The sequence below is a fragment of the Musca domestica genome, unplaced genomic scaffold, assembly GCF_030504385.1.
Source record: "Musca domestica strain aabys unplaced genomic scaffold, Musca_domestica.polishedcontigs.V.1.1 22, whole genome shotgun sequence".
Taxonomy (NCBI): Eukaryota; Metazoa; Arthropoda; class Insecta; order Diptera; family Muscidae; genus Musca; species Musca domestica.
This window is the reverse complement of record NW_026712262.1, coordinates 7,676,668-7,704,479: the sequence shown is the minus strand read 5'-3', so window position 1 is coordinate 7,704,479 and position 27,812 is coordinate 7,676,668. Positions and strand designations below refer to the sequence as shown.

At 34.7% G+C, this 27,812-nt stretch overlaps 3 protein-coding genes across 5 annotated transcripts; 1 reads left to right on the top strand and 2 right to left on the bottom strand.

Moving 5' to 3' along the window:
* Window positions 1-7,489: 7,489 nt before the first annotated feature.
* Window positions 7,490-21,478, bottom strand: LOC101897781 (glutathione S-transferase theta-1). The gene is made up of 4 exons (XM_005191498.4): window positions 21,194-21,478; window positions 9,015-9,301; window positions 8,643-8,778; window positions 7,490-7,900 (listed from the first exon to the last, which is right to left on the bottom strand). The coding sequence occupies exons 1-4, from the start codon at window positions 21,312-21,314 to the stop codon at window positions 7,734-7,736; spliced, it is 711 nt and encodes a 236-aa protein (XP_005191555.1). The 5' UTR covers window positions 21,315-21,478; the 3' UTR covers window positions 7,490-7,733.
* Window positions 19,215-26,425, top strand: LOC101898110 (uncharacterized). 3 transcript variants are annotated; one of them, XM_020039613.2, is made up of 7 exons: window positions 21,973-22,028; window positions 24,393-24,699; window positions 24,754-25,281; window positions 25,334-25,506; window positions 25,567-26,030; window positions 26,088-26,268; window positions 26,326-26,425. In XM_020039613.2, exons 1-5 carry the CDS (start codon window positions 21,988-21,990, stop codon window positions 25,841-25,843), a joined length of 1,326 nt encoding a protein of 441 aa, XP_019895172.1. In that variant the 5' UTR covers window positions 21,973-21,987; the 3' UTR covers window positions 25,844-26,030; window positions 26,088-26,268; window positions 26,326-26,425. The 3 variants fall into 3 exon arrangements, with proteins under 3 accessions (XP_019895174.1, XP_019895172.1, XP_005191557.1); XM_020039615.2 differs by lacking the exons at window positions 21,973-22,028; window positions 26,326-26,425 and adding an exon at window positions 19,215-19,232 and having other exon boundaries at window positions 26,088-26,213; XM_005191500.4 differs by lacking the exons at window positions 21,973-22,028; window positions 26,326-26,425 and adding an exon at window positions 22,828-22,971 and having other exon boundaries at window positions 26,088-26,213.
* Window positions 22,258-27,779, bottom strand: LOC101900234 (kinesin-like protein Nod). The gene is made up of 11 exons (XM_011297577.3): window positions 27,509-27,779; window positions 27,267-27,455; window positions 27,002-27,197; window positions 26,238-26,624; window positions 25,899-26,053; window positions 24,145-24,353; window positions 23,903-24,085; window positions 23,613-23,847; window positions 22,929-23,545; window positions 22,363-22,447; window positions 22,258-22,308 (listed from the first exon to the last, which is right to left on the bottom strand). Exons 1-11 carry the CDS (start codon window positions 27,623-27,625, stop codon window positions 22,291-22,293), a joined length of 2,391 nt encoding a protein of 796 aa, XP_011295879.1. The 5' UTR covers window positions 27,626-27,779; the 3' UTR covers window positions 22,258-22,290.
* Window positions 27,780-27,812: the final 33 nt, after the last annotated feature.

Genomic DNA, 27,812 nt, shown 5'->3' with positions numbered 1-27,812 from the left:
AGATGCTTAAGCAGCACATTCCTTGGACTTTCAGTAGTATTTTAGTATTACACTTTCTATCCATGGCTGTCCACCAGACTATTGAAGCGTAAGTTAGAATAGGTCTAATCACGCTTTTGAATAGTCAGTGTATCATGTTTGGATTGAAGCCCCGTTTAGAGCCTATAGCTCTTTTACACGTTGCCCAACATCTATGAGCTTTGTTTGCTCTTTCCTGGATGTGGTCCCTCCAATTAAGTTTTCTATCTAGAATCACACCCAGATATTTAACCTTATTGGAAATATTGATTGTCCTGTTCAGGAAAACCGGTTCCTCGAGAAGACCCAGAAAAAGGATCTGGTAAATAGATATATCTCAGTTTTTTTCGGGTAGACGTTGAGACCTCTCGGTCTAGCCCAGTTGTATGCAAGTTTCAGAGCCGACTCGGCCCTTCTGCACAGTAAGTTAGGGTTCTTTCCCCTCAGAAGTATTATAACATCGTCTGCATAGCAGACTGGTTCAAAACCTTCGTTGGTTAAAATCCTTAGGAGGGGTGATAATATCCCTCCCTGTGGAGTCCCTTGACCAACTTTGTCCCTTATGATAACGTGTAATAGCCCACAACTTATCCATCTATTCCTTAGCATATAGTTTATCTAGTCCCTTAGGCCCTTGTCGACCTGAAAACTATCTAAGGATTGGATTAGTGTCTCCGTGCTGACGTTGTTGAAAGCGCTTCGACGCAAACTTTAGGCACGCGTTGAAATAACGTCCACTTCCTTTTGGAGCAGAGCCGGGAAGACCATATCTGGTCCCGCTGTCTTAAACGGTTTGAAACTTTTGATGGCTTCTTTTACCATCGATTCGTCAATTTTTGGTGCTTCCTCCGTCACATTCCTTCTATCTTCCGATGTATCCACGTTTGTCGTGACGCTCGGTGGGAAGTGTGTTTTCATCAATAGCCCTAGGGTTTCTTCTATTGTTTCCATCTTGTTACCCATATCATCCACTATTGTCTCGGCTTGTGTATGGGTTTTTGAAAGAAACTTTTTTATTTTTGAGACATCATTCACGCTTTCAACCTGTTCACAGAAAAGCTTCCAGGAATTTCGTTTAGCTGTTCTGACTACTTTGTTGTATTCTTTAAGTTTATTATGGTAGCTGTCCCAGAATACTGCCAATTTTTTACGTCGACCTCTGTTGTAAAGCCTACGGACCTCCTTTCCTTTGTTACGAATATCCCCTGTCATCCAGGGGTTTTCATAGGCGGATTTCCTCTCTCGAAGTGGACAGAATTCCTCGAAAGACTTTACTAGGGTCTCAGTTAAGCTATTAACATCTCTGTCTATGTCATCTATGCTTAGGCATTCATTTTTACTCTGCCCTAGCCTTTATCTAACTAGTCTCCCATACTTCATCCAGTCAGTCTTGGATTTGTTCCGGAAACGTATTGGGTTCGGCGGCGGCCGTGTTAGTTCAAATCGTATATACCTGTGATCCGAGAAAGAGTGCTCTTCCGAGACTCTCCAATTCTGGATCTCGTTCATAAGATTCTCTGAACAAAAAGTGATGTCTAAAACCTCCTCCCTAATTTTGTTTACGAAGGTCGCTTTATTCCCAATGTTAAGAATTGTTAGGTCATTAGTATTTAGATAATTTAGTAGGGACTGGCCCCTTTTGTTAGTGTTAGTACTACCCCACGCAATGTGATGTGAGTTAGCATCGCTACCTACTAGTACTTCGTTACATGTTTGTTTTGTTTTACTCACCAGCCGCTGCAGTTCCGACGTGGGGGGTAATGTCGGCGCGTCGAACGGTAGGTTTACCGACGCCAGGTATATGTTGCCATTCCCCTGCCTCAGTACTGTTGCGTCCGATGATGACATCTCTGGGGAGAAAAGAAAGCATAAATTTTTGTGACATATTATACAAGTTCTCGGTCGAGACCCTGTGTTAGCATAAAACAGTTGATAGTTAATATGGTTTAGTCCAGAGACCTCGTTCTGAACTGTCCAGGGTTCCTGAATTAAACCAATGTGTATCTTACTTGTATTTAGTAATTTCATCAGAGCTATTGTTGCCGTCTCGCTCCGATGAAGATTGATCTAGATGACCTCAATCATTGGTCCTCCAGTAGGCGGGCTTCCTGAGAGTCGGTGATTTTATCGTCGGCTCCCTGTATTGTGTTGCTAGGGGGGTTTTCTTTCTCCTCCTCGCTGTCTCCCTTGGGTCCTTCGTCTCCGATGCTGACCTTGTTATTTTTGAAACGGACCGCGTTCGAGACGAAGAAAGCTATGCCCTTGGTCTTTGTCAGACTAGCCATGGAGAGATCGTCAATCCCTATCCTCCTTCTCTTCCCTGTGAAAGACTTCCCATCTCTTCACGTCCAAAGTCTTATTTTAGTTACCAAAGATCTCGAGCATGCGTTCCGTCCCGAGTCTGCTGCCGTATCCTCTGACGTACACCGTCGTTTTAGTTAGTTAGGCGAGGAATCTCGCTCCACCTCACCAACTTAAGGCTGCCGTTTTCCCAAGGGGGTTTTATCTTCTCGATAATCCCCTCTAAGGCGGCGGTGTTAGCAGGAGAAGCGAGATTAAAGAACATTTTATTATTCTTAATCTCACTGATCATGATAGGGATTGGATCTCCACCTTCCAAGATGAGATCCAGGATTTTGCTGTTGACCATTTCCTCTATCTCTTCTATATGGTCTTTTGATAGGTTGCCTGAACCTTTGTTGGTGTCGATTAATGCGTATTGCATTTCGTCCCTGTTGTGTTTCCTGGCGACTTTAGCATACGATGGCGGCTTCGTATCCGTTTCCCCGGCCCGTTTTCTCTTCTGATGAGCGAGGGATTTCTTTTCAGAAACCCCAGGCTTGACAGTCGATTTCACGGTCGGGCTCACCTTTACAGTGCTGGGGCTGGCCTTGTCACCCTCGGACAAAGGATTCCTGTTACAGTCTCCCTTGGGGGTTCCTTGCCTTGATTTACCCGAAGCATCCGTAGGTGGGAAGCTCTTTTTCGCCGGCTTCGCAGTATTCTGTTCCTCAGGGGACCTGATCCTCTTCCCTGTCTCCAACGGAGTGGGGGGAGTATTTTTGGTTCCCTTCGGAGCGTCCTGCTACTTTGCGTTTTTGCTGTTCCGTTGCCTCTTGAGCTTTCGCCGCTGAGCCCCAGACAGCATTTTAGCCTTAGTTGTGAGCTTCGCTAGGCTGTCGCTCACTTCTTCTTTCGTTCTGTGGCCTCCTCCTCATTTGGGATTCGCTGCTGTTGTCGGACTCAGAGTCTGTCGTTGAAGGTTGGGTTGAGGGTACGCTTCCCCTGAGTTCCTCAGCCTCTTCGTCTATCTTGTTGCCCGAGGGATGTGTGCTTGTAGCAGTACCTTCGACCGCAGATGCCAAGGCACCCACATCTACGGGAGAGTTTTGCTCACGATCGTTGGATGACGACAGGGTGTGACTCGTGGCTGGATCACAAACACCCGCCGGTACTGGGTTATTTAGGCCCAGCACCGTAACTTTTTCTTCTTCTAAAACTTCCTCCATGTTTGTTTTTTGTTTTAGGGGAACATCCCCGTAGTCAGTTTTTTGTCCGCGGGAAAAAATCCCTGGAACGGGTGATCGCACTGCTCCGCTCTATACCATTTCGCCACTAGGAGCCCTGTTACGAGCAAAACAGTGCGATCATCCACCCCCCTATCCGCCAGTGGGGACGCGCCTGGTAGGTGAACTGACAAACACCCTCAGGTAAGGAGATAGTCCTGACGTATTTAGGTAATATGGCCGTATAAATTGCTTGAATATGGTGGGAAGATGGGACTTTTGGACGCAATAGGTGTTTTCTGGTTATTTTTCCAACATGAATTGTCTAACAGCTTCTTTCTTGGAGACTAAGGCAGTTGTATTCTTTTTTGCAAGAAAAATCTAAAAGTAAAACGACGGAAAAAAACAAAAACTTGTTAGCAATCAACAGGTTTGTCAAAACAATTTGGCCGCCATAAAAAGAAATGGAACACATAAAAATTAAAATGAGCTGAAAACATATAATTAGGCTTGCGATTTCCATTGCTTGCGAAAATGAAAATCACCGGAAGGGGTAGAAGAAAAGAGGGAAGTGACTGCAAGAAATTTGTCCGGCTAGAATTTGAAATCCTGAGTGAAAGAATATCTCTCTCGAAGTGCTCTTCCAGTTACAATTTGCATCAATTGTAACAAATTTTTAGGGTAACCAGACACACCTAATACAATTATTATGGTACGAGGAGGCTTTTCGATATATTTCGGTAAGATTGGTAAAAATATACTTATTATCTATTGTTATCTATGTTCACCTTGATTACATTTTTTCTACAAAACTAACACCACAGTACCACGGGAGCAACCCATATTTGCCGTACGCCAATCGTGCCATTACTTTCATCTTTTGCATTAAACATCTCCAAGAAGAGTAATATTATGCTGTGTTTGTTAGTATACTTTTAGGCTGGATATATACGAAATTGCATATCCAAAAACATCGACAGATGGCGCTGTCATCTACTGATGATACGATCTCTGCTAGAAGTTCTCATATAAAAAAAATTAACTTGAAAAAACTTTGAAACGAACTTAAATAACGGAACATTTAATTGAAGTGGGGGTTTAGCACGGAATGTAGTCGAGTTGAGCTTTAATTTTTATTTGTTCAATATAACTTGTCAAGAATACCGTTGACAATTTTAAGCTACGACTTCTGACGACTTTTGGATTTATAACAATTTTTAGAAAATATATTAATTTGGCGTAGGATTCTTTGTTAGGGCTTAGCTGAAATAAAATGCAGTTGTTGGTGGAATTTTTATATAATAATGCCAGTCCTTGGTTCCTGTGAAATGGTCGAAAGTAGAATATTCATGCTTAGAGGGAAAAAGTGGACACTATTGTTGACAAGCCTAAATCGCGCCGAACTATAAACGATGGAGTTGCTAGGCGTTTTTTTATTGTTTTTGTTTAGCCAACTTCACTTAAACTGCATGAATGTGAAACTTTTTACTACGATAAACAATATTTCCTTTATGATATCGGAAAAAATGCAAAACTGGTCGATTCTTGAAAGTTCTGGACAGAGCAAGAATTAGTTCAGGGTGCTGTTAATTTTAGAATACATAAAACGCTGTTTTGACTGGCTTAAGTCATCGGCTGATCTGAGATCTGAGTCGTGAAGGAACAATGATCGATATTATCAACAGTATGCTATTTTCTTCTGGTTTGAAAATGTCTGAAGAAGTCCTTTTATTGCCAATTCAGATACAACTGGGATTCTGAAAGCGATTAATATTAAAGAAGTCATGTATACGTTGTATAAAATATATATAGTATACAGGGTGAGATAAAAAAACTGCAACAAAGTCAAAAGTAAAAGCCGATGGCCGCTCTCCGCTCGTATTAATAGACCGTGGCATCAGAATAAATGCCGAATATTTTCGCAAAAATATTCTGGAGGGCGATTTAAAGCCTTGGGCAGGCAAATATTTTGGCCGCAGACCTTTGACATCCCAACAGGACTCAGCATCATCGCACTCAGCACGCGCCAGCCAAGAATGGTTGCAAAATAAGGTTCCTCGCTTCATTTCCAAAGCACAATGGCCACCAAAGTCTCCGGATACCAATCCGTTGGACTGTTGCGTCTGGAGTATTAAAATAAATATAAAAAATACCAAAGTGTCGATCACCTCAAGCAAAATACCACAGAGCAACATTCGGGCAGCATGTGCCGGTTTCATTGGGTGTTTGAAGGCCATAATTCGTGCCAAGGGTGACAAATTTGAACAAATTATGGCGTTTGACTTTATTGCAGTTTTTTATCTCACCCTGGTTGTCATGCAAGCTTATTACTGGAGAATGACAATTCCAAACCACATAAAGATGCAAATGCCGGTATCATAAAGTGAATTTAATTCATTTTTACTTCCATTCTGAAAGTAGAAACTACCCAATACGTGTAGAATAGACAAATAATTTACTATTATGTTTACAACTATGTAACAGTTTCGATCGACTAAAAAGTGTTGCTACTAATAGGATTTCTTTTGGCAGTACTTTCGAGTGTATTATTTAAAGTTGGCAGCATTTATTTCGTAAAACGTCAAAACAATACCAATAAAGGTAAGCAAAAAATATTTATTTTTTCGCGCCGCATAAAGGATTTTTACATCGGTGTTCAAATAAAATGGATTCGGTTGCTCTTTGGTTGCAAAATGAAAATGAGCGATTGGAGCGTAAATCAATCGCGATGGTGTAGACTTAATTTAGATGCAACGTAAGTAACAATTATATAAATATGGTGTAAATTTCTACATATTGCAATGAGTTTCTTTTTTGGGATTAACAAGGAAGCATTTAATTACGTCATGGTAGAAGAATATAGGTAGACGCGTCGACACAGCTGCTGGGACAATGAACTGTCAAACCAATTTTGGAATTGAAAATGTTGTATGAAAAATTAACTAAATTTGTAAAAATTGTTGAAAAACGCGAATTATAATAGCCTCCGAATGACGTAGTATAAGGAAACATGTACAAATCTACTTTTATTTTAAAAAACATTTAATTGTTTTTTGACATATCAATGCTCCCAAGCGTTGATGCATCTACCTGTATTCTTCTGCCATGAATTACGTGCTGGACAACAGCAGCCGACATCGCTGAGGTCTATTAGTGTAACTTCAATAGTCAAATTGGGTGCTACACTTAAGTTTCTTGGGCAAGGTGTGTACCAACACCAAATCGGTCACGACAGCATTGCTGGATTGGCACAACAAACTTATGATATTGTGTCTTATGATCTACCCAAAACTTAAAAGGAGGCTGCATTTATTTTTTTACCCAGGAATCATTGGTGGCTTGTTTGGCGTCTAAAGCTTTTAAGTAACCATTATTTTAAATTGGCTTTTTGATATTTCTTGTATTATATTCCCTATAAGAATTACTTTAAGTCATATTTACCTAAAAATGCGTATGAATTAATGAAATATTCACATTTTTCAGAGCTTTTTATCCTTTTTTGAATTGTAGTAATTCTTTTTTGTTTTGTTTTTCTCTATCCGTTAGGTAAAAATCAAACGAATACAAATGTCTTCTTTCGAGCGACTTTGACATCTACATTCGAAATACATAGTAATGCAAATCCGAAAGGAGATTATCAATATCTGGCAACTCGAAACTAGGAAATGTAATTGCGAATTCGAGTTAGGTGGTAAAAAATTCGCATCCGTAATATTTAACTTTTGAATCGAATTACATAGTAACCCCCTTATTTTTTTATAGGGATATTGTTGATTATCGAAAATTGCTGAGGATTAGTTTTTTTAATCAATATCTATAATTTTTCTTTGGTTTTATTAAGCATACTCAGCCACACTCAATGCAGCTCTTTGAGTATGGATAAAAAGAAACAAATAATTATTATTAGATAGTCTTGTACCATGGTTCTACCTTCAAGTTCATTAACCATTGCAAAATGCCCAAGATTTACTATGGACACATAGATCTTCTTATAATTTATTCGGTTCTATTTACATATATATACACTAATATAAATATGTTAAACATTTCTTATTAATTAAGTACAACATTAATATCTAATTCGGCACCTTATATACGGGTGTAATGTGTGATATGTGGTTTTACATTCTATAAACTAAGATTTTAATTTGAGGGAAATCATATAACAAATCAAAGATAGAGGGCATATGCCCATTATAGATAAAATAATTATTGCTTCATCGAAATGACCTCGTTATGACCTTTCTCAGCCGTTCGTAATTTGCTTTCAAATTCTCCAGAAACATCCTTGTAGAATGGTCCCAATTCCTCTCGAACAGCATCGTACCATTTTGAGAGCTTGTTGCGTTTAATGAATGGATTATAACCAATATATTCTGAAAAAAATAAAAAATAGAATGTGAAACAAATTTTAATTTTGGTTTACAAATGAGTTAAAGTTTCGCCCCATGATAAAAAAGAAGGTAAATCAGGTTCGTAAAACTACTGAAATACAGTCCGGGAGAAAGGCCCGCCTACTGCCAGAGTTATTAAAAATAAGATGCCATGATACCCATGAAGTCAATGTTGTTTTTTTTTTTTTTTTTTTTTTTTTGTGTTTCAAATGAGAATAAATTGGAACAAACTAGTATCGAATGTAAAGAATTAAACATATTGCAAGACTGCCAAAGATTTTTGGGATGACACGTTAGCCTCCCAAATGTTTTATGTAAGTCAAATTTGAAACTTGCAACTTTGTATAATCATAAGTTTCAAGTTTTTTTTTTCCAAATTGACAAAATGTATATTCATAAGTCCATAGTATGTACCCAAATCAGATATGGCAACCTGTTTTAAATCAAGTTAAGTTTGACAAGGTAAATTACAGAAAATAAAGATCTGGATATGGGTTGGTATTTAAAATGATGTTACCTTGCTTTAACTGTACGATGGATATACCTCTTTAAATACGAAAGATTCGAGCGAGAGTATTTTTTTTTTGGATAAAATGAGGCTGTAAATATTTACTAAATGCCCTGTGTCCGTACGAAAGGATGTCATTCAAACAGCACAACATGTATGTATTTAATATAATATATAAAAATTAATAATCAAAACGTTTGCTTTATTAGCACTTACTTGGTTGGTCCACCTCACATATGGCCAATAAATCTGCATACGAAATAGTATCTCCAATTATGAATTTGTTCGACTGTAGAAAGAGATTTTCGAAATCGTTCAAATTGCGTTCAAGTTGTTTAGCAGCTCCGTTTACCTACAAACAAAAGCAAAAAATACGTGAAAAAAACAGTTAAAGACGAACCAAAACAAAGTGATAATCAAAAACTCGTTTTTAAAAAAAAAACTTGGAGGTTTGGCCAAAGTTGAAAACGATGTCACTGTCAAGGCACTTCCGTTATTAAATTTGCATGCATTAGTGGAGCACACTATTGCATTTGTTTTCAATTCTATAATGGCCTTTTTTGTTTTTGGCTGGATTTCATAACTTACTGAATTCTCGTTGGCTCGAGTTTTCTGTAAATACGGTACGAGCCATTTTTGCTGGAAGTAATCCGTACTGGCTACGCCCAGGTTACGCTGGCGCCATTCTAAATATTCATCTATGCGACTGCGACCCAGATTTTTACGTGGATACCAGTGCTCTGGAACAATTTTTTCCCTAACCAAGTGGCGGAATATGGCTACACTTTCAGATAATTGAAATCCATGGTCGTTAATGGCGGGAATCCGTTTGAAGCGGGTAACTTTATCTCTGTATTCGCCAGTCAGATGTTCACCTAAAATATAACAAATAAATTATGTTATGGCTTTTATCGACAGATTTGTAAAGCAAAAGGCACTTAGTAACATAGTAATTTAATATTATTTTAAATAATCACATTGTTTGTGTAATAATTTTCGAATTCAAATTTCAACATGCACCACTGCAAATGTAGGTTACGTTAAGCAATAACATAAGTCCAGTGCTAATGCAAATTTCTCCTTCGATTTTGTGGTTGGAAGTACAGTATTAAATTTCAACATTTTAATAATGCACGTTATTGAAATCACACTTTTTACATTTTTTTTATCGGCTCTTCATCGATATTGCTTGGGAAGTGTGAAGTTTAAAGAACATCGGAGAAACAATATTTTTTAATTTTTGCAGTTGATCTAAGTTTAAAGAAAAACAGTCAGTCGTTTATCATTTTGTTAGAAGGACTCTTTACGGAGTGTGTGCCAGAGGGAGTCAATTTTCACACTATATCTAATTTTGACAGAAACATTGATATCTGTGATGTTTGTTAAATGTCGCACTCTAATCTTACACTCATCCCAGTTATTATTTATAGTTGGTCAGTTCCAGAACTGAAAAAATGTTACTTTTTTCTAGCGAAAAAAAAACTGCAAAAATAGTAGATTCTTGCAGAGTCTGGAACAGCAACAAGTGTTGACCTCTGGCGGGGAGGTGCGAAAAGGGGTGTGCCGATATAATCACTATACTGAAAAGAAAGAACTTCGGATCAGAAACCATTATTTCAACTATGAACAATTCTGTCGTATCAAAGGATGTTCTATAAAAGCAGAATGCTGAGGGTATAAAAGAGTTGGCAAGCAACAAATTATTAATTATGTTATTGTTTATTTTGATATGATGAGTAAACTTGTCATGCGACGAAATGTTGTTGGTTTATTTGGTGGTCAGTTTAAACGGCTGACAGTGTACCACCTAAAAATCACGTTTACAAAATACATATTTTCTTAATGATCTCGCCCTACAATTCTAAAAGTAAATTAAAATAAATGGAAAGTATATAGTCGAATTAGAGTGACAATTTCATTTGTCAAACTGTCCTTTTTATACCCTCAGCCATATTACTACAGAGGGTATATATAAATAACGGTTTTAGACCTTAGGTCTCTTTGGACCAAATCCGTTTCAGAACATTTTGAGTCGTTCTAGCGATGTCCATCCGTCCTCCTGTCTGGCTGGCTGGTGCGCACGATAACTCCCGAAGGGAGTATCCGATTTGATCCAAACTTGATACATCGTAATATTTTTGTCAAACTTAGATCGAGTTCGAAAATGGACAATATCGGTCCACTCCTTCTGGTATCTCCCCCACAAAATGTCGAAATTTTCAAAAAATATATTTTCTTGCACAGAAAAAGAAAGGATACTCCAATTTTGCTCTAACTTTGAAAATAGTAATATTTGTGTCAGTGCTAGGTCAGATGTAAAAAATGGACAATATCGGCCCACTCCGTCAAGTACCGCCCCACAAATGGTCAAAACTTTGAATAATTACAACTCTCATAAAATATGATGTAAGAGTCCGATTGTCTTCTAATTTCACACATCCCAATAATTATATTAATCCAAGATTTGAAATTAAGATGGAATAGATCGGCCCACTCCTTCTGGTACCTCCCCCATAAAAGGTCGAAATTTTTAATATTCATTAAGCTCATAAAACGCGAAACGAATATCCAATTCCATTTAGACTTGACACATCTGCATATTTCTATCAACACAGGATCTGTTATAAAGATGGTAGAGATCGAACCATTCCTTCTGGTACCTCCCACATAAATCAGTTTCCTTTTATATTTCACACATTCTATTATTTTTACTAACACAAGATCTGTTGGATATATCGGTCCTCTCCTTCTAGTACCTCCCCCACAAAGGGTCAACATTTTGAATATCCATGGAGCTCATAAAACGCGAAATTAACATCCGACTTGGCACATGCCAATATTTCCATCAACACAAGATCTGTTAAAAAGATTGTAGAGATCTGACAATTTCTTCTGGTACCTCCCCCACATTGGGTTCAAGATTTTGAGAAACCAAACGCTCAAAGTAAGCCAAATAAGCATTCAACTCTCTAAAAATTTCACACATAATCGGTTCAGATTTGGATATAGCTCCCATATATATTTTCGACCGATTTCGTTCATTTGATGCCTCAAACACAATATGAATGTTCGATTCCAATGAAATTTTGGAATGTGTGACGGGATTTAATCCGAAAATAAATTTGACAAATTATATTGAAATCGGTTCAGATTTGGATATAGCTCCCATATATATTTTCGGCCGATTTCAAGCATTTGATGCACCAAACACGCTATGTATCCCCAATTTCAATGAAATTTGAAACGTGTGATAGATTGTATCTAAAAAATTGATTTCCCAAATTATATTGAAATCGGTTCAGATTTGGATATAGCTCCCATATACATTTTCGGCCGATTTCATGTATTTGGTGGACCTAACACGACATGTATTTCCAATTGTAATGAAATTTAAAATAAGTAACGGAATTGGGAGCCAAAATGAATTTGTCAAATTAAATTGAAATCGGTTCAGATTTGGATATAGCTCCCATATATATTTTCGACCGATTTCATGTATTTGATGCACCAAACACGCTATGTATCTCTAATTTCAATGAAATTTGGAATGTGTAGCGGAAATTAAAACAAATATACATTTGTCAAATTATATTAAAATCGGTTCAGATTTGGATATAGCTCTCATATATATTTTCGACCGATTTCATGTATTTTATGCACCATACACGATATGTATGTTCGATTCCAAAGAAATTTGGAATATGTAACGGGATTTTGATTAGAAAATAAATTAGTCAAATTATATTAAAATCGGTTCAGATTAGGATATAGCTCCCATATATATTTTCCGCCGATTTCACATATTTGATGCACAAAACACGACACGTATTTCCGATTCCAACGAAATTCGGCATGAGTGGCTAAATTTGGTACAAAAATAAATTTGACAAATTATATTCAAATACGCTCAGATGTGATTATAGCTCACAAATATATACTCAGCCGATTTCACATATTTGATGCACCCAAAGCGAGAGAGACAAAATCTGGCACCAGAAAATATTGCCAAATTATATTGAAATAAGTTGAGGTTTGGATATAGCTAACATATATATTTCGGCCGATTTCATACATATTATGCACCAAACACGATATATATGACCGATTCCAATGAAATTCAGAATGTGTGGTGGAATTTGGTTATAATAATAAATGTGATAAATTAATTGCAATTAGTTAAGATTTGGATATAGCTCCCATATATATATTCTCAGCCGATTTCACATATTTGACGCACCAATTTCAATGAATTATGAAAGGTGTGGCGGAGTTTTGTGTAAAAGTAATTTTTTTAAAATTATATTTAAATCGGATCAGATTGGGATATGATTTTAATAAGAACCATTGACCCACAACGCCTTAGGCTAACACTAAAAAACAACACAACAATTTATTTGAAATACGCTTATTACGGCGAAGTATGTTGCTATCTCGAATTCACTAATTGCAATAGAAAAACCACTCTACTTAAAAAAATTGCAGTTTCCTGCACGCTTGGTATTTGCTATGAAATAAATAAATCCTTCGTGTATGTATGTCATGTTACTGCTTTTGTAATGATTTTGTTTAAAAACGCATTAAATTAGTGCAATATTTTTTTTTTTAATTTTTAAATTTGTTTTTCTTTATCCAACATATGATCGTAAATAAAATTTTGAATGCATATAAAATCAAAAGGGGTAGCGAAGCGCACCGGGTTCAGCTAGTAATAATTATAACAGAAGTTAAAATATATTTAAATAATTGAACACTGGTTCAGGGTAAACACCTGTCGGCAGTGCCGACAGATACTTTTTAACAAGTTTTAACTGAAACTCATTAAAAGGTAGAAGCAACACTACCACAAATACAATTCAACAACAACAATATAGGTATATATTATTGTAAATAATGTTAGTAAGTAATAATGGCTATGGCTCTAGCTCCAGAGCCTGCATGAATCTACTATTGCAATTTCTTTCAATATCATAAAGGGAAATCGTAGTTACATTTTTTGGCATTCTGGTAGTTCTTCAACAGACCATATATGCCAAAAACGTAAACAAAACAATAAATGTTTAATATATTATTTAAATTTGAAAAATATACATTTTTAGAACTTGGATTATTAAATTCAAAATGCAGTTCAAAGTAATATTCTTCACAATTAATCAGTCTGCCAGACCTTGTGATTATTGTATTTTGGTACCATACAAATAATTAAATTTAAGAAAAGTGGTTATTAACCTAGTGGACAATAACCTAGTTTTAAAAAAGTTCAATAAAATATGAGTGTATGTATACACTTTGTTTTTCATTGAAAAAAAGTGTTCGAATGATTCCATACTTTCATTGATCGTTTCTAAACTTCACTCGAATCAAAATCATGCTTTGAGGCGTTACAATGGACGGAGAGATTTTAAATTTCTTAATTTACGTACACATGTGTATGTATGTATGTATTTTATATAGCATGTTTTCTTAGTCGTACTGGGTATTTAAAATTGTGATAATTTTGTTTTATTTTTAATTAAAAAAAAAATAAAAAACACAGCATTTGATAAGAACTGAAAAATAATACTAATTACTGATTTCTTTGTTTATGTGTTTTAATCGCTTACAAACGTCTTTTTGTACCGAAGACTTTGGTCAAAAGTTGTTGACACACAAAAACGGGAATTTCTAATCATTGGAAAGAAAATAAAATCATACATACAAACAAACATATATGTTTATGTGCATGTCGTTATATGCGTACCCTACACCACTTCTCAACAGATTTTAACAGGGAATTTAAAAAAGGGTCGACAATACTAATATTGGTACAAGGAAAGTTTATAAATACAAAAAAAAATAATGAAGGCACTTGTGTATAGTTTCCAAAATTTTTTTGAAAATAGAAGTTAAATGCTATACAAGTGGTTTGCAGTCCTGTATATATCAATGTGAAATCATATGTCGGTATTTAATAGGGACCTCCAACATTGTAAGACAATGCTAGTTATCAAGATATGACTCTCATAAACATATATATTTCATCCGATTTCAAATTTAAAACGAACTGAAGCCGTATAACGCATTCGGCAACAACCATAATTGGTATGATTTACTTTACATGAATCCCCCACAGTCAGTTCTGCAAAATATGCGGAGTGGTGTAGGGTATCATATAGTCGGCCCCGCCTACATTTTACCATTTTCTCGCTGGTTGTCTTTTGTTATTGTGCAAATTGATACACGTCTGTACTGTATTTATATTGGGTAATAATTCCCCATACAGAATTTCTCAAAACTAACAATACCTTTGGAAAATACGTGTTTCTACATCTTTAACAGCTAATTTATTTGCAAATTCTTTTTCTATTACACATGTATAACGTCGATAATTTCATCAATGTCCATTATTATAATACATGTACTTAACGTTATATGAATTTTGTGTGCGCATACTACTTTTTGTTTATCTTAAAAGAAAAAAAATAATACATATTGTTTAAAAACGTATTCTTTTTAGTCATCCACCTATCAATAATTTATTATAGCAAACCTTTTGCATGACTAATGTATTCCTGTTAGCAAAAAAACAACTTGGCGATAAAATTTATAGAACTATCAATTATAACATCTATCCATAAGTACTCACATAATAATTTTTTTAAACTGATTTTTTACTCGATCGAGAATATATTTCATACCCTACGCCACACTGTGCTGCAGGGTAATATTTCTTTGGGCATTTGTTTGTACCATGCAAATAAACTAATTACTTTCGGTATCTATTGATCTAATTTTGTAAGTTATTTGCATATCCTATTTATTGTTCGATTGAAGCGAAATTTTGCCCTGTTCATTTCTTTGACCCCAGAACGAAACCCATGCAAATAAATGGCACTAATAAAACAATGTTCAGAATTGGCTATACCTCCATATAAATATTTTCGACCAAATGGATGTATATTGGCACATACAATCGAATCAAGCTAATGACATTTAGTGAGAGACAGACATAGCAATAGCTCCTACATAAATGTTTTATTCAATTTGATATTCCATTACACCAAAGCCGCAATACAAACAAAACCGCATAACAATTACATTCGCCACAAGATATCAAAATGCTGGCTAAATCTGTTCAGCTCCCATATATTTCCAATAATTCATTGTAACTACGATTGTCCAATTAAGATTTGGTTCAAAAAGCGAAATGGTTTTTCAGACGGCTCGAACTGTGGTTTTGGATTGCTTCGGTTCGGTACGGTTCAGTATTATATGTATTCAGTTCTGCACACAATCTGCTTGACAAAATTCATTAAATTAGTCACTACGGCTAGCCTCCAAGCAATTTTCCACATATTTATAGTAAAAATATATTTAATTCTATGATTTTAATTGCATGTAATGTGGAACTATTAAATATACAGCCATGTCACAAAATCGTATCGAAATAGTTTGAATTTCGCAATTTAAAATCGTACGATTTTGTTTTACCTTCTTCGGATTTCGTACGATTTGGTGAACTACGAATTCAGTGTAAATATGGCATCATTATATATTCAATATGGTAACATTAGATGAATGAAAGAACGAATGAATGAGGAATCAAAACAAGACACATGATTAGAAAACATTGTAGATGTGTAACTTGTGAAAAGTATTCTGTTAATGGGAGTTTTTTTGTGCAAAAAGAAAGTTCATTTCATTAATTTTTATGCAATGCCGGGAGTTTCGGTTGTTTCTGTGATTGAGGCGCAAAGTAATGAACACAATACTGAAAAAATACGCCGGAGGAGTTTAAGAGATGCTTCGGACCAAATTCCTGTGCCTGCCCCTAAAATATTAATTAATGATTAATTGATTAAAAAGGATTTCACAATACATATTTCACATATTTTGTGTGTTCTTTTTGTTTTGTTTTTTATCTTTGCTTCAGTTTATTATTCAAAATTCCACATTGTTTGGTTTTCGCAGATGAATAATTTTTGTTTGACGAAAAAAGTGATTTTCAAGAAAAAAGTGGTGTGGCAACACTTTGTTAACAATTGCCTTCGTCAATTGAGAAACCATTAAAATTTGCTAATTATTTTGAATAAAAATATTAAAAATGTGTATTTGTCATTAAGACAACATTTTTATACCCTCCACCATACTATGGAAGGTATATTAATTTTGTCATTCCGTTTGTAACTCCTCGAAATACTCATGTCAGACCCAACAAAGTATATATATTCTTGATCAGCGTAAAATTCTAAGACGATTTAGCCATGTCCGTCTGTCTGTCTGTTGTAATCACGCTATCTTTCGAACAAATTGAGATAGAAGGTTAAAATTTTGCACACATGTATATTTTGCCAGTAGGCAGGTTAAGTTCGTAAATGGGCCATGTAGGTCCAAGTTATCATATAGCCCCCATATAATGGTACCTCCCGATATTCGGTATTTTGATGATTTTAGCGACATTATTCACCGGAATTGTTTCAAATTTGGCATTTGAAGTTCTTAAGGGATACTATAGCGTAAGACAGAAAATTATCTGTGCAGGTCTACGTCTTCGTGTAGCCCCATATAACGGTACCCCCCATATTCGGAATTTTGATGATTTTAGCTACATTATAAACAGATTTTTCTTCAAGTTTCGCATGTAAATATTGTAATAACTTATGAAAAAAGTTGCCTATGCTGGTCCACGTCGTCGTATAAGCATTCGGTATTTTTAAGGTTTTACAGAATTCTTAACGGATTTAATTATTATTATTTATTTTTATTTTTTTTTTTTTGGAAATTGCCAAATTTTTACCAAATGGTGGAGGGTATTAAAAGTTCGGCCCGGCCGAACTTACAGCTTTTTTACTTGTTATTACTTAAAAGTATTTTGAGACTGGTTTAAAGTTACAAGTTTTCATAAAAATACAATTTTACTTGCGAAAACAAAAGTGGTTTCAAATCCAAAAAATGTTGCGATTTTCATTTTCTGAAGAAGCTAAATACGAAATTAGAATCACTTTCGTACCGAATTTACATTGTGAGATGTCTGCTAGCTTTTGCAAATAAGAAGCTATCAAAAATATATGTACGTTTGTTTGATCAATTAATTCTGTTTGGCTAGGAGGGAACCGTTACCCTCTAATGTACATAATATCAACGCACTTTACATACATACAATCATGCAACTGTAAGTGAAATCATAGTTTCTATTCGGTTATTTGGTTGCAAACACATTTGATTTATGCAAGTTCAAAGAACTTTTTGCTTTTGAACATTAATGTCAATATACGCCTTGAAGGTGAACGTGAACACACATTACTACAGGCGCCAACATTTACATTCTGCTTATTTTTTTTTTTTTTTTAAACATTTACATTTTTCATAAGTATGACTTTGTTACTGTGTTGGAGATAATATCGTGGTATTTCTATCTAATACGTTTGGATTTGTGATAAAATGTGCAAAAGGTAAATGCAGTCATATTAAACATGTCAGTTACATTTACTACGATATGTGTATGCATTTATAATAGCTAGTGATTTGCATTTATAAAACCAAAATATGCTTGCTTTGAAAACAAATTGATACCTAGTGGTTGTAGATATTTGTGTTTGACTTAGACCAGATATATCCTTTATTTACCCTTTTATATTGAAACTTATTTAATTGGGCCAAATTGTTCGTAATCGACATTTCTTTTTAACTATAACTGCATTATATAGTTCACTCTCAGTTGGTTCTACAGGATGATTGACAGGACATTAGAAACTGTATAAATTAAATATGATTTTATCTTCGTCTTTATTTGTGTGTTTGCTTGCTTTGTCTTTGATATGTGGAAAGTATGTATGTATTTAAGATAAGCCGGTTTCACATGTAAACAGAGTTCGATCAGCAAGCTATATTTATATTGTTGTTGCCTACGCAAATTCAAAGGGGTGTGTGTTGAATTTCGAAATACCATAAACAAGATAAAAATAGGAATAAAAAATAATAATAATAAATAAACAAGAAAGAAAAATAAAATATGCAGTAAAAACAAGTTTGGACTGTAAAAAGTAAACAAGACGATCAGTTGTACCCGTTGCAACAGAACGGGGACTAGGGACAAAGTGCATTTGAAGAGCTGGCGACGCATTGTTAATACCAATGTTCAATATATTTTACGTTAAAAATGTTGAAGAACAGATTTTTTTCCTAATTAAATTTCTATAATATTAACTGTGTTGTATGTTGTTGAAGAAAAAAGCTTCGTTTTTCACAATCATTTGTGAATTTTCAATCGAATCTATTTTTGAACTAATTTTTACACTTTGATAATTGCAATTTGCATTAAATAAATAATGGACTTGTTTACCATTTGAAAATACGCGTGTCTTAATATATCACACATCCATAAATTAGCAGTGTAGTGCTAAAAGTTTTTATTACAATAAAATGTATAAGTTTAAGCGACTTTAAATCGACAACTAAATACATAAATTATCAAATATTGTACGATTCATGAAACAAGTGCCAAAACTAGGTCGTATCTGTTTTATGGAAATTGATAAAGCAAGCTAGGAAACCGTTGTTAAAAAAATGAAGCATTCTTCTTGGGCTGCTCTTAATTCTTTTCGAACATAAAGACATTTAAAAACAGCTGTCATTTTCTTACGCATTATCATCTTTTTGTAGTGTCTTATTTATAACATTATTCAATACATTGGTTTGTTTTAGAACTGCAAGAATGTGAAAATTTTTACTACGATAGCCGATTTTACTTTAATGGTATCACAAACAATTTCAATACAAGTAGCTTCTTGTAGTTTCCGGAACAGAGCAAATATCAGAAAAGTTTTTTTTGTAAGTATATTAAAATATCTATATCGTCATAAATTCCTTTGTAAATTCATTTACATTCAATGTTCAAATCCAATGCATATGTCAAATTAGTAGTGGAATTCTATAACCGATTATATTTTAACGAATTTTTTTTATAATTAATGAATTTTTTCCATAAATTAGCGACGAAATCAAAGTAGTCGCTAAGACCTACCGTTAGATACCAATGTTTTCAACTTTAACCTCAAATCAAATTTTTGGATTTTAAAGTTACCGATTTTTGTCGGTAATTCAAAAAATGAGTTACAGGATCACACTTCAGATTTGGGATATAACACAATACTTCAAAAAAATAATTGCTTCAAGGGCCTAATCAAACTAGAAAAGAGAAAGCCTCAGTTTCGCTTGTAGGCTGTAACAAACATTTGCTGCGCTCCCTTAATTTTTGTGAAAATCTTCGCAAAAGAGCGAAACATTAAAAGTACGGAGACGAATAACTATTAAAAATCTTAAATCTACATGGCAATTATAATCGTAGTTTGTAAAATGCTTTTGCTTACTCTTCTTCGAGTGAATACGTATTAAAAAGAGTTGGAGTTAAAAATAATGAAAACAAGTAAAAAAGCTGTAAGTTCGGCCAGGCGAACTTTGAATACCCTCCACCATTTAGAACGAATTTGACAATTCTAAAAAACAATAAACTTCGTTAAAAATTCTGTTAAAATCTTAAAAACATAGAATGAAGCTGTTATATTAGGGTCTATACGACGACATGGACCTGCATAGGTAACTTTTGTCAAAAGAAATTACAATATTCTAATGCGAAACTTAAAAAAAAAATCGGTGAATAATGTAGCTTAAATCATCAAAATACCGAATATCGGGAGGTACCGTTATATGGCGGCTATACGAAGACGTGGACCTGCACAGACAATTTTTGTCTTAGGCTTTTTCATTACGAACTTCAAATACCAAATTTGAAACAATTCCGGTGAGGTGAATAATGTCGCTAAAATCATCAAAATACCAAATATCGCGAGGTACCGTTATATGGGGGCTATTCCAAAACGTGGACCTACATGGCCCATTTTCAATACCAAAAGTAAAATTTTATCAATCTACTTCATTTTGTTCGGAAGCTAAAGTAATTTCCACAGACGGATAGACGGACGGACATCGCTAAATCGACATAGAATTTTATACTGATCAAGGATATATGTACTTTGTGGGGTCTAAAATGTATATTTCGAGGTGTTACAAACGGAATGACAAACTTAATATACCCTCTATACTATGGTGGAGGGTATGAAAACAAAAGAAAAAAAAAAACAAAAAATAGAGTGACAAACCTTTCTGCTACAATTTAACAGTTAATAAATAACACTCATTTTTTTCCTCAGCAATAAATGACTATGTCTTTTCCGAGTTGTTTTAAAACATTCCTTAAGATTGAACAAAACCAAAAAGTTGGGGGAAACTGTGAGAATTGATGGATCATTTTGATATAATTTAACGGCTAATAAATAATACTAATTTTCCTAAGCAATAATTGATTATGTATTTTCGGGTTAGTGGAGTGGATTTCAACTGTCAATTCCATTGCCTATACGTCAAATGAAATCGACTATCGAATTCGTTATATGTGTACGACGTTTCACAAATATATATACTTTCCTAACAACATTGCGAGACCCCAATGTCTCTGGTATTTTCTACTAAAACCAAATAATTTGAAAAATTATTTATATCAAATTTTGTTCAATCGAATGTTTGCACTCAAAGTAAGATTTTTAGAAATGTTAGAAACATCAATGTTTTAGAACCGTAAAAATTCTTAATCACAACCGTCTACAAGTAAATACATTTTTATAAAATAAGAAGTTTGTTGTTGTTTAGACAAAATATTTGCTGTAAATTTCTTTGTATTTTGCAAAGTATAGATTTAAAAAAACCAAAGAACATGTATATTACGTATCACATACCTTTTAAAAGCGAAATTTGCACAGGTTCGAAGGGAATTTTCGAGGCTTCCAATAATATATATAAAGCACGACTAGATTGGTTCAGAACATCATAATAAAATTTAATAGGTTGCATAGGCATGATGACTTTTTTCCGCCGGTTAAGTATTTCTTTAACTCTTCAGTTTTAAATATCCAGTTCCGTTTCACTAACTTTTAAAAGTAAATTGGTTTCACCGTTAAAAATGTACTTCACCAGCCACAGACCACAGTCAAACAGTCAATGTTGAACTGAGCTTGATTTGCTTTTGAAGATCAATTAATACGCGACCGTTGAATTGGCGGCAGGTATAGCTAACCAACACTACCACATGGCGTGGTTACACACATCTTTCTTCAGCACTCCACCAAATACATGCAATCCATTTAACAATGCAAATAGCTTGGCGATGATTTAACACAGTGTTGTTGTATTGTGGAAAAAGCCGGTCGATCGTATGTTTTTTTTTTCAAAGTAGTGTGAGTGATATATACACACAACAAATATTTTATTATTCTGGTATGTTTTTTATATTTGTTATTGTTTTTGATTTTTTGTTTTGTTCCCAATATTCGTTGTATTCTCCAACAACAACTATCTACTGCCATAAAATTCAACCATGTTATGAATATGAATTGAAGAGATAATGTCTTGCTTGTTTTGAATTGGTTCACACATTCTTACTATACAGTTCATACAAGAGGTATTCGTCAGTGTGTTTAAAAGTACGTTTCTTCCTCCATTTTTACTTAAAAAGCAATAAGTTTTCATAGGTATGTGCAAAGGAAATTCAAGAAATTTTTCCAATGCTGATATGTAAGTTACGTTTATTATTTCTGACGCAATTGTTTACTACACTACATTTTGAATTTGATAAAATTGATAGTTAACATTTAAATTATGTCGAAAAAATTATGTTTTAACAAATGAATCAAAACGATTTTAATATAGACAATATTTCTTAATTATAGTAATTTTATAAACCTTAACATATCACACTATAGCAAATATAGCAAATGAATTAAAAAGAAATTAAATGTAATGGAAATATTTATTGCCTTTTCAATTTTATTAAGAATCACACCAAACAATTTGCCTAAAAAGAGAATTAATGTTATTTAGATTCTTTTGAAAACGTCTAGAAGAATACCTCTGAAAATCGCTGCCATTCATTGCCACGCCATACCGGGAGTTTCTCGACTTGATGCCACGTTTTGAATTTGCCGTGAAGAGTTCTATGAGTAAGAAAATAATTAGACCTCATTATATTGCTATGCATATGTAGATCCAAAAAATCATGCAAAAATATTCTATATTTTCTTTGAATAAATTAATAATACTGTTTTATGTCGACTTGTAACGAGTCGCAAATCACTGTCAGGAGCAAACACGTCTTATGTCATAATGATATCGCCAGAATTCGTATTTCGGATTAAAAACAAAGAAACAATCAGATTTTTGCATTTGCTATTAAATGTGTTTTCAATTGTCGAATATACTGTTCATTTAAGTTTTAAATAGCAAAAAGTAAAATCAAAGCGGTCTCAAAAAAGAAAACCACAACAAATGACTTGCAACTGAAATAGAATATCGTTTAGAGGTTTTTTAGATAACTGGCAATAGTTATTGTGGTCTCAATTCAACCAGTGGAAAACAGTAGTAATTTGGTTAAAGACGAGATAACAACATCGATTACAAGTATCGCTATTTACGCACCTTTGTGTTATTATTTGAAAAGCTTTCTTTTGACCGATCATTGGTAAGATCTGTATTTCTTTAAGTGAACCTTTGTTGAGTAGTTCCAAAACTCCTTTCCTGTGTTTACTCAGTCTTGACTTGGCGTTGGTCGATGTCGAGGAACTGTTGCAAATCTGTGATATTAAACTGTTATTATTGTCTTTTAGCCTCTTATTGGCTTTCTTGTTATTCGGAGTTTTTGTTGATGTTTCTGATTTGGCGGGTATTTCATCGAGCTCTTTATGTGTTGTCAGGCGTCCATTATTCCGTTTTTCCGCATACCTTTGAAGAACAGAACGACGCGAGCTTCTGCGTAGGTATGAAGTGTTGTTGCTGCTTTCGTTTATTGGTTCACTTGGAATCTGGAATTCATTTTCAATAACAGAATGCGCAATGCCAAAGCGTTCAGAAATACGTCTCGAGCGTCTTATAGATTTATTCAAATCTTTTTTATCGGATGTGTTGACACCGGCGAAAAATGTCTCCGTGAAAGAGACTCTTTCATCACTTTTCATGTTAGGGCTAGAGGTTTTGGGTGGATGCAATACACCTTGTGGTACTTCAGGAACTTTGAACATATCTTCACTCGTATTGAACTAAATTGCAAAATTGACAAACTCCAGATATTAAATAAAGCTAAGATAAGGACATAACATATCTTACCAGCTGACATTTGGCATTTGCTTTTATTGGACTGTCCTGAAGAACTTCCTTCATTATGCTTTTAATTTCCTGGCGCATGCTCTGCGTCAATGGTGTTTGGTGTGGAGCCATCGTGGCGGCAGCCGGAGTTTGTGGTGGCATTAGGACATGTAAATTGCGTTGTAGGATGTCAATGAATTTTTTCTCCAAACCGGATTCTAACTCTGTCATATATTTGCGAATAACCGGACTGAAACTAAAATACATAATTACAGACAGTTTTTAACTTCGACATATCGAATTGTTCCTACTTCGTATTTCCTTTGTTGTGGTTGTTGTTAACTAGTCCATCAACGGCTGTGGAAGAAGATATGTTTAAGCTTAAAAGCGATCCATTAGAATCTGAACTGCGATTGAAGAGAGATTCTCGATTGTGAGTAGATTCCAGCTGTGCCATGTTGGGCAGATTCATGGCAACATTTGACAATTTTGGCCTGAAGTTATTTAATGTATATGTAAGTATAGTCCACAAAAATTCATCTCACGTGCTTACCTTTTGCTGCTTGTAATTTCTGTTTGATTGCATCTATTCACCTCAGCACGCTGCTTCTTTGGCGTGCAAAAGGTATTACTTTTAATGACTGACTTTACAGGCATTCCGTTTATGGCCGAGTATGTCCTCTTTAGGGGTGTAGCTCTATTGGCAATATTATTTTGCAGTGGTTTTATTTTGTAAGGGGTTTGTTTGATTTTTGCATTTTTCTAAAACGATTAAGTAAAGCATTTTTGGTACTTTTGTAGAAATATGTCGGATTTAGAAATAAAGGACACTGAAATATCATCAGGTGCTCTTGCAGCACTAAAAACATTTTTGGATGAGACATTCGGTCAACATAAGTATAACTATAATATTGATTTGGCTACAAAAAAGGGAGATAACTACATGGGTGTTGTGTACCGTATTACGGTATCAGTACATAGTGATGCTATCAGTGACAATAAAAATGACCTTAAACTTATAATGAAGGTCCCACCGCAAAATCCTCAAAGACGTCAACAATTTTTTGCTGGTCCTGGATTTCAAAGAGAGATACTAGCCTATCGAATTGTACGTACCATTTATCTAAGAAACTTGCCACATATATATTACATTTTATATTAGTTTCTTCCTCTAGTTCATGACTTTCAAAAATCTAAATGCATTAAACCCAATGAAATGTTTATTGAATATCCTCGTTTTTACTTCAGCTTACGTGAAGAATTTCACGAAGCAATCTGTATGAGCGACATACAAGAAGAAGGTTTCTACATGCATGACCGTTTTAAACCCTTGACTCGTGAGCATGTAGCACTAACAATGCGTATTTATGGCAAATTGCACGCAACATCACTTGCCATAAAGGATCAATCGCCCGAAAAGATTCAGGATCTTAAATGTATAGTTGACATTTTTGAACAACGAAAGGACGACCCCCAATTAAATGATTATTTTGAAAGTCTTAAGAAGACGGCTCTGGATTGCTTCGATAGAGAGCGAGAAAGCTTTTACTGGGAAAAGCTAAATGCGTACTTCAGCCGAGGATCATTTTATAACTTAATGCTTATGTTACTGGAGCCCAGAAGCAGCGAGCCGCTCTCTGTAATATGCCATGGCGATTGTTGGATAAACAATATAATGTATAAAACGGAGGTACGCCATTGAAATAGTTTTCAAACGAAATTAAAAATATATTATTTTACAGAATGCGGGGATTGCGGATGCTCGTTTGCTTGACTGGCAAATCATGAGATATGCTTCACCCATTATTGACCTTATGTATTTCTTAATGTCGTCCACTACCAAAGAATTTCGAGCGCAGTATTTTTACGAAATGCTAGACATTTACCATGAATCGGCATGTGAACATTTAAAAAGGCATGTAGTAAGACAATAGGTTGGTTCTTATCACATATACTAAGAAAAACATTGTTGCAGGTTGGGTTCGAAACCTGAAAATATATTTTCGAAGAAGGCTTTTCAGAAAGAATTTAAAGCCAAAGGAGCTATAGGATTACTTCTAGCAATGATTGTGTTGCCTATTTTAACGACGAAAGGGGAAGATGTGCCCGATTTGGAAATACTTAGTGAAAAAGTTACTCTGGGACATTCAACTGATGCTATGGAAGCCGGATTTATAGGAGCTAAATCGGATATATTCCATGCAAGAATGAAGGGCGTTGTTTGCGACACCATCGATTGGGGTCTCATTTAATTTCATTCAAACTCAATACAACATACATATATACTTGCTTATTCTCTATACTTACCTTTATATCTGCAATTATGCTATTGATTTGAGGAGTATTTTTCAATTGCTTGGCATTTTGAGCGAACCTTAGGGTGGAGAGAGTTTCGCTCAAATCCTCCCTGTGTGGACTTATACACGCCAACAATGTTAAGTACGAGTTCAAATTTAGTGAATCTACGATAAATACAATTATTATATTATTTTTTAGGAGCGCTAATAGATAAAATTCGAAAGCACAATTTTGCACACATATTGAAAACGATACATTTTTTTTTTGTTTTAATAAAATAAATAAAAGTGATCCTATATGCAATTGTATGTCCTAGCAACTATATATCCAAGCTTATTATCATCTTACCTTGTAATACGGAACTTAGAACACTATCACGGTATGGTATAACCTTACTTCCCATTGTCATTGCTTGTAAAACTTTTCCTATGGATAGTAAGCCCTGGTTTATGTTGACACCCTCTGACATGGCTACACCCTGGTGACCGGTTCGTCTCACGCCTTCAGATCCAGCTAGATCAACAAGATTCATACAAGACGATATAATGGACTCTTCGCCATTCGTGTTCCTCAAAATGCAACGTAGATGTATAGTAAAAATGGCATGAGAACGGGAACTTTGAGAATTCATTTTTGTAGGTCTAACATGACGATTTTTACTACCTTGTGTGAGTATGGCGTGACACTCATTTATGTCGGTTAAAGGTTTGCGGGACCCGCCAGTGTACCTGAAACCTACATTAATTGTAAAATATATTATTTCTTATTATAAATATATGTCTTAAGAATGTATTTTAGTAATTACTTAATATGAATGCGGTAGAAATATTTGTTTTGGAATTTTAATTTATATTCACGGTTAATAATAAACACAGAGCATTAAAAAATAAAGAGATATTTTCTTTAAGACTATTTCTTATGAAAATTTTGTAAAAGTTGTTCCTCATTTTGCATGAATGAAATGTTTTTCTATGTGCCTAAAAGCAATATGGTAGCAAGTATAGAACCAAGGTAGCGAGCACGTAAATGGCTGCAAACACAGCGTGTCAGCTAAACCAAAATCCTTAATATTGATTGACAAATAAGAAAAATAATTTTATTTCACTTCTTACCTTTTGCAATAATTGGCTCGCTAGAATTTTCCGCCAATAAATCATAGACCTTTTCATTGTAAATCTCAATAAACGAGGCTGATATTTCTCTTTTGAACACGGGTTCGTTCTCAGTGTTATCTTTATCTTGAGTCTCGGCAGAAAATATTTCCTTTAAAACGCGAGGTACAACACCGATATGTTCGCCCTCAATATTCTGAAATGTCATAGTGAGACTCCATTAGAAATATTCCAGCATTTATTTAATATTTTATTTTGTACTTACCGTCGAATCTAATCCCATCGTATACGATTTCCCTGTACCTGTTTGCCCATATGCCAACGCAGTACAGTTGAAGCCCAGCTTCAATTTTTTCACCAGGGGCTTTATTAAATCTTCAAACACTTGCGCCTGGGTTACTTCAGGACTCAAAACATAGTCGAAAGTAAAGGGCCTCTCTTCAACGATTAAAATCTACAAAGGAATCTATTATTATACCACTCTTTTTTCATATACTTTTTACGTACGTTTGGATTTGGGTGGTATCCAATGACGCTGGACTCCTTGCTGTTTATTAAGGATTGCCGAACAGGCCTTTCCCTCACAGCTATTTTTACAGCACAATTATCACTGGCGTTAGACATTTTGCCTTCTACACACTTTTAAATATTTAAAACAGGCAGCATTTAAAGTTCAATCAAGTAAATAATAAATTGACACCACAATTCTTCAAATTAAAATTTCAAATTTATAAACATTATCAGTGCTGACAACTTCGTTTGTGTGCGGTTTAAAATGTCAATCATTTAGAGTTGCCACACCCTTTGTTTT